The 12,427-nt window shown below is 39.4% G+C and overlaps 1 protein-coding gene and 1 long non-coding RNA gene across 2 annotated transcripts in view; one reads left to right on the top strand and one right to left on the bottom strand.

Annotated features, from left to right (window-relative positions):
* Window positions 1-12,043, top strand: part of col11a1a (collagen, type XI, alpha 1a) — a 71,612-nt gene extending 59,569 nt beyond the window's left edge. The window contains 13 exon segments of the mRNA XM_005461396.4: window positions 1,574-1,627; window positions 3,047-3,154; window positions 3,479-3,532; window positions 4,010-4,063; window positions 4,804-4,911; window positions 5,869-5,922; window positions 6,010-6,045; window positions 6,143-6,196; window positions 6,313-6,553; window positions 7,178-7,290; window positions 7,702-7,770; window positions 9,724-9,957; window positions 10,514-12,043. Coding sequence (XP_005461453.1) covers window positions 1,574-1,627; window positions 3,047-3,154; window positions 3,479-3,532; window positions 4,010-4,063; window positions 4,804-4,911; window positions 5,869-5,922; window positions 6,010-6,045; window positions 6,143-6,196; window positions 6,313-6,553; window positions 7,178-7,290; window positions 7,702-7,770; window positions 9,724-9,957; window positions 10,514-10,660 — 1,326 coding nt within the window. The 3' untranslated portion in view covers window positions 10,661-12,043.
* LOC112847867 (uncharacterized) overlaps window positions 1-12,427 on the bottom strand; it is a 45,737-nt gene that overhangs the window by 5,378 nt on the left and 27,932 nt on the right. The window lies entirely within an intron of this gene.

Below are 12,427 nucleotides of genomic sequence, written 5' to 3'. Positions count from 1 at the left end.
TTTGAAATTTAAAAAACAAAATAAAGCATATAGCCACAATAAAAGATAATGTGAGTAAAGCAGATGTCCTTCATATACTTCATGAGGCTGAGATGTCGGTGAGAAATATCAAAACGATAAATTGCTGAACAGAATGTACAATTCAAAGATTGAACATTAACATATTTTCAATCCCACGCGAAGCTCAAAGTCCACATGAAAATAAGCAGCTATTCTCCCGAATTTGAAAGAAAAGTTACAATCTTGAGTGCCTCACTGCATTTCAAAGAAAAGCACTGGGCTTCGGTCCAATGGGATAAAAAAACATGTCGTGCATTTATAAACCAGGGTTGATTGCTTTTCTAATGTCCCAGTCAAATTTACATTCTGAGTCTTTAGCATGGTATCAGCATATGCTGCACCTTAATGGCCTAGGGATTATAGTTAAAGATAAGGGCCATTTTTCCCCCCACGCAGATCCTTGGTAGTCCATGCCCGGTCGCTCATACATAACTCCTCCTAACACTTTTTTGTATTTTCTCTGCATTTGGCCTTTTAAAAATCTGCAGCCGTCCCTAAATCGTTGTCTGCTTCAGCCTGTGATTCTTAATTAGTCAGTTGAGCCTGTCCACAAATTTAGCTTCATTTATTCTTCTAATGCGTTAATGCTGGAAATTTATTCACCTATGCTTCCTGAAAAAAGAGAGGTGGGAAAACTTATTAACCCTGTCTGGCTTTAATTCTTTTTATTTGGGTACAGGTCACAGCTTTTCTTTCTTTTTTCTTTTTTTTTTTTACTGGAACACTAATAATCTCTATCCTAAACACGGGGCACATGACAAGGTGCTTTAGCAACCTTGACATACACCTACATATTGACTCTAGCTGCTGTATATTGTGCCACTACTGAAATGGTTCTTTGTGCTGATCAAGAGCCTGCCTCTTCATCACCAGTAAGAGGTGCACATCAGGAGAAGATGAAAGCGCCAAGACAGGAGGCAAGCTCACATTATAGGCTCTCAGTCAATAGCACTCAGGCTGCAGTCGGCCAGATCAGAGTGGAATTTGGATGGAGAGTGGATTTGAAGAGGGAGACTGGAGGTGGAGTTGAAAGAAATCATTGTGGGTCTCAAAGAGCCTGACCAGAAAGATAAGACGACCCAACAACTGCTGGCTCTGACCGAAGACGCCTGTTTTTCTTAAATGTGATTTTTTTTTTTTACATGGCTGATTGCAAAGTATTGTAGGCAGACACAGGAGAGTCATTCAGATAAGTCTTTGCATAATAGACCTGTTGCAGTTCACACTGGATGATAGAGAAAGATCCACCCTGTTTGAAGAAAACATCCACCAAGTATTTAATTAGAAAGACAACTAACAAAAATCTCCAGCGATTCCCCTTTTGAGACCAAAGTGTGCATGATGCAGCGTCGTATGTAATTTGAAAAAATGAACCAACAGACAGAGTAACAACTTAGTCTGTGAATAACTCTGATGTTCATTCACTGTATGTGTTTGTGCAGTCTTCTTGTACAGTTGGCTTGTGCTGATGTTATGTTGGAATGCTGAAGCAGTGTACTATCATCCTCCTCAGGGACCTCCGGGGGCTGCTGGTGCAGAGGGCAGGCAAGGAGAGAAGGGCGCTAAGGTAGGAAAATCAATTCTTCCTTTGCAAAGTAGAGCCGTCTCAGCAAGTCCCTCGGACTTCCTCCTCCCTCACTGCGCCCACATTGTGGAATTAAAATCGCAAAAAAAGCGCTGAAGTCATTTAATTTCCATCGCAGATTAGATGGAAATTTATGAACACGGTCTATTTGAGTAAAAACGAGATTCACTTGTTTCTCCCATTGTTCTGTGGCTTAATTTCGAGGCCTACAAAGGAAGTCAAGGCTATTTACGTATAGCCCTCAGGTATTCTTCAGTTATCATGTGTTTTTCTTTTTTGTGCAAATCTGAGCTCGCTGAAATTCCTCTCGAGTTTGCACTTGTTGCAAGCCAATTTCTTTGTTTCATCATTGTCTAAATGTACACACATGCTCTGCTGCTTTGTGCATAGGCAAAATCATTTAACACCAGCTGCTGCTTGCAACAAGATGCCTCTCTGTTTATGGATAACAGGGAGGATGTGAATGTAAACCTGAAGAAAATAATTTTATTTTTTTTATGCCAGTAGTGTTGCACTTACATGTTTGATAATCACTGTTAATGAATGACACTCTACAGCGTTCTTAAAACAGAGATTTGGCCTTGACTATCTGATTCCTGATCGAAAACACTGCAGATGTCATACACAGTGGTCATAATAAATTCAGTAAAGTTGTTCTGACAGCTTTGCAATAAGCCTTTAATCTGTAAGTGCCTCGCAGCTCAGACATGATAGCTTATTTCCATGTGCTCTGTTTGCATAATGCTGTGTTTCAGATTACAGCTTGTCAGTATTCAGCTGTAGAACATGAGGACTTTATGTTCTCACGAGCTCTTGATTAAAACATGGCCAGAGTAACTACCATCTATTGGGCCCATTCTCAACCCTGTGTAAAGCAACAGGAACACAACTCTGAAAACTCAGGATCTTTTTTAATTTTATTCATTTATTTATATATGAATTTTTTACTGGCCCCCATTTACCCAGTCTAAAGACGAGATACTATCTCAGCATAATTTAAAACTCAAAGCAGCCTGCAGTTGAAATTAGTCTGTAGTGCTGACTCACTTCAGAAAAATAATTAATAAGCTATCAAAGGTTGTGTGTGTGTTGCAGATCTCAGATACCACACACATTTTTTAATCTATCCCATTATATTACATGCTGCTATTACACATTAAGACTTTTATGAATAACCAGCTATATACCACTGGTTTTGTCATTAATCTGTGGTGAGTGCTTGCAGGCTATGCTTACTAAAAACTGTGTGCATATTGATTTATTTGTTTGTTTTATTGCTTGTAGGCTCCAGGACTTTCCTAAATTTCCTCAATGACTGAACACTTTGGACTTTGCATTTGCTCAACTCTGCAAAACTTTGCTTAAGTTATGCCATTAGATCATTTGTATGTCCACATACAGGGTGAGTCAGGTGTGGAGGGTCCAGCAGGTAAAACAGGACCAGTTGGCCCCCAGGGACCTCCAGGAAAACCTGGTCCAGAGGGTCTGCGTGGAATCCCTGGCCCTGTTGTAAGTTGAAGCTTCAGTAATGATGCCTTCCTGTTCACACGATATACTCCGCTCCAGAGAGATACGCATACTTAAACTAAGACTCACACTCACAGTGCACACACATTTTTTTTTTTTAAACCTACAGCTAAGGCATGATGATAGACTTCATGGAATAATCAATACTCCCATTTGGCTTATACTTTAGTTTCGCTTGTTTATTCCAGCACACTTTTCTTCCCTGTTTGGGCTATTAATCATCATGCTGGGCACAGAAAATCAATGACAGACCAGAGAAAATACAGCAGCCTATAATGCTCACTACAATTGAATGGCTTTTCACAGGGTGAACAAGGAATGCCCGGCTCCCCAGGACAAGATGGCCCACCAGGTCCTATGGTTAGTATGCATGGCATCCCCTACACTCTCCTGCCTTCTACTCTTGGCATTTATCTGTCTAACTAGAGCTGGTGTTGTTGGAAGGGGGATGTTTTTGAAACAGTTTTTTCTTGCTTCCAGACTTGCAGAAGTTAACTCACATTAGACTTGTTCCAGATTTGGCTGTTTAACAAAACCATAGCCTATCCCCTTAAATAATGTCTCAAATGAATGTGTTTTCATTTTTTGTGTTGTTTCTTTGCTTCCCTTTCTGTGAAACGTGTGATTTTCGAGTTGCTTCTTTTGTTCCCTCTCATTTTGACACTCCAAGTTCTCTCTTACTCTGTCTTCCCTTTCTTTCTCTTTATTGCCTCATCTTTTTTTTTTTAAATTCAAGTCTTGTAACTTTACAGTTTTGCTTGTACTGTCATGAGTTCTTTTGTTTTTTTTATTCGTCTCTGTGAAAATTGATTTTTAACTTCAGTTATTGTTCTTCAGGGTCCTCCCGGTCTTCCTGGCCTGAAAGGTGACCCAGGTTCTAAAGGTGAAAAGGTGAGCGTAGCACTTTCTTCTTCGTCTGATTGCAGACTGGTTTCATTTCTCATCTTTGATATAGAAGATAACCCTATAATTAGAGAGAGGAGAAGTGAGTCAAGACTACAACTTCTACCCAGCTTCCATGCCTTTTGGAAATTATCAAAAGCAACAGATTTAATTAAGAAGACAGCTATACCCTTACATTAAAATGAACCAAAATGAGTTTTGTCATACTTTCTGTAAGAGAAAATGCTTTAAAGTGATTGAATATGCAGTTGAATGTGATGTATCACTGTAAATCTGTCTAAACTAAACACTGTCAAATTTGCTGATGAAATATAACTGCAGAGGATATTCAGACAGCACACATTACTAAGCTAAATTGCCTCCCACCCACTGACAGGGTCGGCTTGGGAGTGAGCAGTTTAAAAGTGCACAGTTTAGGCACCGTGTTGCATGTTGTCAATTTAGCGGGCCTGGTTAGAACTCACCGGTTTTGAAGTAATCATGTACTGGTGTTGTGAATTGGCCTGGCTTATGTTTGATTTTCAGAGAAGTTCTTTGGTGTGTGCTGTAAGAAAGGCATTCCAGTTTTAATCCCTGAGGATTTGTACTGTAATGAAACTTCACCCTTCGCAGCCTCCCATGTGCATTTCATTTTTGTGGATAAAAAAAATAGCTTCACCTTTGTCAGCCACATATGAAATAATTTTTATGGTAGAGTTCACAAAGGGACGTTTGTTTTCATCCTGCAGGGTCACCCAGGTTTGATTGGTCTGATTGGACCCCCTGGCGAGCAAGGAGAGAAGGGAGACCGAGGTTTGCCCGGGCCTCAAGGTTCTCCTGGTGGCAAGGGCGACAGTGTAAGTGATTGATGACTCTATTCCCACACTGGTCCACAGGCCACTTGCCCTGCACCTCTTGCCATTTTTAGCCCATTTGCCCTTCTACTGTGGCCACAGATCTTGCCACGGTCACTTGTTTTTGACTACAGCTTTTTACTAGAGCTCTACAATGCACTGCACATCTCTTCTCTTGCTGTATCCAAAACATTTGTCTCATTGGATTACTGATGCAAATTGCTTAAAATGTGTAGAGAAAACTGTATAATTATGGCTGTGAGGTGTTTAAACCAAACTCTTTAGTTGACACTGCGTTAGGATCTAGAATATCATCATCATGGAAACAAGCAGCTAAAGTATATGAGCATCAACACTAGTATAGATATTCTTTGACGACTCATTAACACTGCGGTCAGTTTCTATGTGTGTGTGACACCTGCTGTTATAATATCACACTGTGATGTGAAAAACTGCTTTCATTCTGAGCCACATCATTAAAAATCAGACTTCTTTTTTTCTGGCTTTTCCACTTAAATAAGAAGCAGCACTGAAAGGAGGACATGACAGCCTTCATCCATTAAAAAAACATACACACACTGCAGGATCACTGAATATGTTACTCTTTCCTGCTGTAGTCTTCAGCCTGCCTTCATTTAGTGATTTAAGGTGGCGCACTGGTTAGAAATCTATCCTTGTGAAACCGTACTGCCTCCTTTTATCAAAGCTGAAGAATGTAAACATTTTTATTCAGATTAGTATGTTTACTTTAAGGTCTGAGAAGCAACAGCCCTGTCACAAGTGCAGTGTTTGGCCACTTTTGATAGTTTTCTTTGAACGTCACTGGTTCTCTTATCGTATTTTTTTATGTCACCAATTATTCAAGCTTGACAGTAATTCTGTATCCTGCAATGTTTTTTGTTGTTGTTTTGTTTTCTTTCAAATATATGTACCTTCTACTCTGATCTCATCACATAACAGGGTATCGCTGGAGCCACAGGTCCTCTTGGTCCCCCAGGCCCCCCTGGTTTGCCCGTATGTTTGTTACTTATTCTACTTATATATTAATGTCGTAACAGAATGACTTTGCTAAATTGCTGTACTGTGTTCTTTGTCATACAGGGTCCTCAAGGTCCCAAAGGATCCAAGGGTTCAAGTGTGAGTACAAGCCCATGTTTCTAATGATGCATTGCTGCTGCAACAATAAGCATTTACTTTAAATGGAGCTTTAATAACATGTTTGTATACTTTAAAGGGTCCTGCTGGTCCAAAAGGAGACACTGGTACAATTGGTCCTCCTGGTCCTCCTGTGAGTCTTTTAAACTACTGTTTCCATTGTTTCCATTACCTTAACGTTGTCACACTACCACTGTACAAATTCTGTTGTATATTTTCATATTGTATGAAATCTAAAACACCTTGCAGGGCCCACCAGGTGAAGCTATCCAGCCCCTGCCAATTCAGTCACCAAAGAAGACCAAGCGCTCCAGTGACATCCAGTCAGATGGTACCATCATGGATTATGGCGAGGGTATGGAGGACATTTTTGGCTCCCTCAACAACCTCAAGCAAGACATTGAACGCATGAAATACCCCATGGGCACCCAAAACAACCCCGCCAGGACATGTAAAGATCTCCAGCTCTGCCACCCAGAGTTTGCTGATGGTAAGTTTAAGCCCTGCAAGACTTCAGCATAAAAGGAAAACACACCCATGTTGTTGGCATGTTTCAGAGGGATATGTATCAGCACAGAGAAGCAGACACCAGAGATTCTCCTCATGTTTTCAGATACTATTGCTCATCCTAACAGCCATTATTGCGACAAATGGATTGTCTATTGAAAAAAATAAAACCGGCTGATAACAGTGATTGGCAGACCTGCTCTGAAAGAATTAAATTCATTAGTGAGCATTAATGTTTGTTTGATAGTTCTTTGTATATCTCCTTTTTGAAACTTTGTGCCCTGTGCCTTATAATTAATGCATGAATATTAGGCCCTCTGTCCTCTCAGTACAATGTGGGATTATCTGCTTGCAAAGCTGATAGTCATAGCTGTTGCTGCGCAGTAGGTTTATTATTACTGCTTTACTTCCTTTGAGGAATAAAATGTACCTTGGCTCAGGCATAAAAACATCATTTAATCCAGCTGTGCGTGAGCCATGAAAATGAGCAGCAAATTTTTACTTAAGGTAAAGAAATCAAGCACACTAACGTTTGAAATGGAGCTTTCTGCAATTTTCTGTCGATGTAAGTTGAAGAGAAAATTTGGCTGTTCTTGGTTCTCTTCAGGTGAGTACTGGATTGACCCGAATCAAGGCTGCTCAGGGGATTCCTTCAAAGTCTACTGTAACTTCACTGCCGGAGGCGAAACCTGCATCCATCCAGATAAGAAGTCCAGTGGAGTAAGTAACTTAGGTTTTTACGAATTATTTCAAACTGGCTATTGTTAATCATCCTTTCTAAATTACTATTAAAGCCATTATGCTAAGACAATGAAGCAACAGAAGGCACATCACAAGGCTGCCATTGTTATAAGAACCCGTTTGATCTGCTGCAGGTAGAAACCTGTTCAGATCAGATTTTGTGCAAACAACTCAAACACCACCGAGAGGCAAACACTACACAATGATTCAACCCGAGAAGTTTGTGAAAATGTTCTTTCAGAGATATAAAAATAACAGTTTTATCTTCTTTCCCGGATGATAAACTTTGATGCTACGCTCGAGGCAGTGCTGTATACAACAGAAACGTTCACATATTATGCCTGTGATAATTTAAAATATTAATAAACTTTGTCTTTTTATTTTCCAAAGGTCAGAATATCTTCATGGCCCAAAGAAGTCCCAGGTTCATGGTTTAGTGAATTTAAGCGTGGTAAAATAGTAAGTTTTTTTTTTTTCATCTCTCATCCATCTCTTAGAGATCTAACTTTAACCGAAACATATTTAGTCAGATGTTGATTCAACAACATGATTCAGCAAACTTAGTTTGAATTTGGCTACAAACTCTTTCAAAATTGTCTCTTTGAACAGTCCTGCTAGATTTCAGTCACTCCATCAAAGTCCCATTTTCACTTGGAAGTCTTCATTTGTCCTAATTGCTGGATCTCCTCCAGTGTGTCAAAACAGGACTGTGAAACAATCTGGCAAATATTCCAGGTGGTGTCCCATGATTGTGTTGTTTTAGCAAAAACTTCAATAAAAAAATGCAAAAACATGCTACCAGTTTTTCCCTTTGGGCAAGATTCACAGTGTGCAACCTTGTGATTGTTAAAAAACCAAAGAAAGAAAGAAAGAAAGAGACAACTGACCTGAGGCACTTTCTCCTGACTTGAAGGCCTGAACTGCAACATAAGGTTCGGTCAGTTTGACACAGAAGTTGATCTCTGCCAAACCTGAGGTTAAGATGATATCACAAATGCAAAAAGTCAAGGAGTCAAAATGGGACTTTTAGTGAGTAATGTAAATATAACAGAGGCGCTGGAAGCACTGCACTGCTTTACAAGAAGATGACCTTGAGAGTGATAGCAGCCACATTTAAAGCAGGTATAGATTTGCTTTTTATGGGTGCATACACTGAAGTTTTTCATTGAACTTCAAAAACTTGCTCAGACAGTAACACCACCCATACAATGGTTATTGTTGAAACATTTCTATAACCAGACTAATTCATTCAGTAAGAGGACAAGATATTACAGTCCCTGATAATGCATTGCTTTAAATGGAGAGAATCTTGAAGGATGGCTGTTATGAGGAAAAGCAGCCCAGAAACTTTACCAGCAGCACACATCGTTGTGTGCCTTAACTTTCGGTCTTTTACCCAAGCTAATCTGCCATTTTTTGGTTAGGTTTAGGGATTAGAGATCTGATCTAGATTATCTTATTAAAATTTGGGACACATCGTCAGTAGTGGACTCATCTGGTTTTTCGGCCATTATCACTAGACACCTCATCCAAGGAGCCCCTGCCAGGGTTGATCAGACTCCGGAGTGTGTCACTGGTTTGTGTTAAATTGTTATTTCTCTTCTTTCTTCTTTTAGTTTTCTCCTATCTATTCACTGCAATATACAGTGAAGAGATACAGAACAAAGTATCACTAAAACATCAGAGTGAAGCTGAGGAGAATTCTTCAGGATGTTAGCATTCCAGCTGTCCTCACTCTGTCCCTGGACAGTGAAAATCACTCTGTAAATGTCAGCTATTTACTGTATTCACCAATGAAAGAAACAGGTTTGTCCCGCTCCGTCAAACTGGTGTCATGGTGTATTCCACAACAGCATAAAGTCTGGCTGTGACAGAACATGACACAACTTTGAGGTATTGAAAGCGCGGTGCATTTCCTGACATTGGACAGTGAGTGCTTTTAATGCACATGTTCAGACAAGAGTTACACAAAGTATCTGTCAGAACTGTGTCGTGTCTAAAGGTCTTGTTTCTCTAGAAGCTTTCCAAGAGAACAACACAGTGTCTACTGTAAACCATTTTCTACCATTTCTCCTCTATGCAAATAGCTCTGTGACTGTTTGCTGCAGGAAAAAGTTTATACCTTCATATACGCTTCATATTTTGTGTGCAAGTCTGCACATGTGTACGGATGCTCTTGTTCTCTTAGAAAAAACACATTACTATCCACATGAGTTTTAAACTTCAAGTATTTAAGTATCTCTGAAGTTATTTTGCACTGTTTTCCACATAGTTTGTACCATCTTGCATTGAGAGACAGAACATTTTGCTCTTGTTAAATAAGATCAGGTATCAGTCATCAAATTTATTTATATTTATTTCACAAACTTTTGGTAATTGCTGCTCTTTCTCTCTCTGTTCATCTCTGTCCAGTTTTCCTATGTCGACGCAGATGGGAACGCAATAAACATGGTACAAATGACCTTCCTCAGACTACTGACAGCCTCAGCCAGGCAAAACTTCACCTACAGCTGCCACCAGTCTGTGGCGTGGTACGACGCCTCTAGCGACAGCTACAACAAGGCCCTGCGTTTCTTGGGCGCCAACGATGAGGAGATGTCTTACGAAAACAACCCTTTCATCAAGGCCATCTCAGATGGATGCGAGGTAAGCTTAACCGCCTAAAAAAATAAGGATGTTTATTGTGGTGTATTAAATTAAAGATAAAGAACATTCCTGCTTTGAATGGCTGCAATCTCTGTTTGTTATCTAATTCACATTCATTGAACAGAGCTATTTTATTCATTTATTTCATTTACTTAAAAGAGACAATGCAGTTTGACATGGTTCCAATGCTTCGATTTGTTGGGCTTTTACATCCACAGTTGAATGATCTAAATCACAATTTAAATCATTCAACGGATTCCAAACTTTCATACAATATGAAAAATGAGAACGTATCAGAGAATGGATAAAAAATTGAGTTGCTGACACCTTTAATTACTACTTTAATTACTCATGCAATGAAAGGTATCAGCTGGTAACATCTTCCTCCAAACAGCAGAGTTTTTCCAGTAGCTTTTTTCTGTAAGATATAAATGAAATGGCTTTATGATGAGCTTACAGTTTGAGCACACAGCAGAAGGACCCGGTTTATTTTTCTGATCATTTCTCATCTGACTGCTTGTTTGTTTTTAATGTGTTCCTCTCTCTCTTGTTGCAGACGAGGAAGGGCTACGGAAAGACTGTGATGGAGATTAATACTCCCAAAATTGATCAGGTTCCAATTATCGATGTCATGTTGACTGACTTTGGGGATCCGAACCAGAAGTTTGGGTTTGAAGTTGGGCCTGTCTGCTTCCTTGGCTAAATACAAATGAAAAAGTCAAATTAAAAAAAATAAAAAAACAAACAAAAAAAGGACTTGATGGGGCCAGCAAAGAAAGTCAAGTTGAGACATTCTGGGTACTACCAAACCCCATTTTTAGCCCCCCACCCTTTTCCAAGCCACATGCAAGTTTTGAATAAGAGATGGTGTAGCAAACATGTCTTTCCATGTATGTATGTGTAACCCAGGAAAATACTTGTTGCCCTTGTGGGGCTCGAACCACATGACTTAACCACATCACGGAGCAAAGGTGAAGGACAATCGACTCGTGTGCCAGAGGAGGGTGAATCGGAGGTAACCGAGAGAGGAGGTCGGGCGACGTAAGGGGGGTGACACGCGTCTCCTCTCTGGATTCTCCAGGTGCTGTATGAAAACAACAATAACAATGGTGCTTGTTCAAAACACACACAAAGTATAAAAGAGGTGCTACAAAAGAAGGTGTATTTTGCTAATTATAAAATACTGTAATTATTATTTTGTACAAAACTTTTATTTCTAAATCCACTTTCAAAACTTGCATGTGTATCAGATTTCACTTGTGGCTCTTTCATTTCAACGCTGGTTTAAAGACATACAGTGTAAGTTAAAGGCATCATTAAGTCAAGTCAATTTATAATTCTGTCTTTTTGTTCCAACACTTACTGTGTACATGTCATGAAGAAAATAAAAGTGAGCATTCAAACAGTTCTCTATTGCTAAATTAGACTGTATGCCCTTTGTATATATTGACAGTCCAAAGCTTGAGGTTACTTGCTGTTTTGCCCTTGTGACCGTAGGTGAAACAACTGGAAGTATTACACCCGCACGTATATGACAACATCTCCCACTAATGTTGTGATCCTGTGCTAGTAGGAAGCAATCATGGCATTCATCTTCTTTTATTTAATTCTATTTTTCTTTTGTTTGTTTGGTTTTTTTTCCATTTTCTGACAGGCTTTCATTTTGGTTGTATACCTCAAACTTTCTTGATAACCTTTAAGATGCAAGGTTGCCATGCCCTGTATATACCTTGGTTAAGCAATTAAGTTTATATATATTTGGGTGGGGATTTTTTAAAGAGAGAAATACATTAACTGTTAGAGATCCACTGTTCAGATCCTTCTGTGAATGCAATGAGAATCCCTTTCGGTGACCCATTTTTGTAACTAAGATGTTTTAATGTGCTTTTTATAGTTCATTTAAATATTAAAAACCGGATTCTAAACAACAGTGAACTGAATGTCTCAACAGTTTGTGTAAGATGATTTTGGAGAAGATCTACTGTACATGTGAAATGCTTTAAATCAAGGATATGTTCATTCAACTAAGACTCTGGGCTGGTGCAATTCCATCTCTTGAAACCAATAAAGTACCATCTTACACTAATTTACTTTCATTTGGAGTATATGAATGGAAACCTAAAATGTCTTTTATTTGCCATGGGCTGGATGAAAGACACTTACCTGCCTTCATATTTAAATGTCTCAGTATGTGCTGCTTATTTACCCCTGGTTGTGATCAGCCTGCTGTATTTCACTATGATGCCTATTTGAGAAGCATGTGCACACAATAACACTTAACTCCAGGGAATATACTTTATTTCATTCAGTTGGGGGGGAAAACTGGGCTTATACAGAAAAGGATGTAAAGACTGCAGTGAGTGGGGTTGAATGTTAGAGTATAATTCTTTGCATATAGATGTTACATGCTGGGTGCAATTTACTTGAGGGGTTTCTCCCCCGCTGGTCTATGTATCCTTGCCTCTCCTGA

This window comes from Oreochromis niloticus, linkage group LG9, assembly GCF_001858045.2.
Source record: "Oreochromis niloticus isolate F11D_XX linkage group LG9, O_niloticus_UMD_NMBU, whole genome shotgun sequence".
Classification (NCBI taxonomy): Eukaryota; Metazoa; Chordata; class Actinopteri; order Cichliformes; family Cichlidae; genus Oreochromis; species Oreochromis niloticus.
The sequence above is the reverse complement of the archived record's forward strand: the minus strand, read 5'-3'. Positions and strand labels throughout refer to the sequence as shown.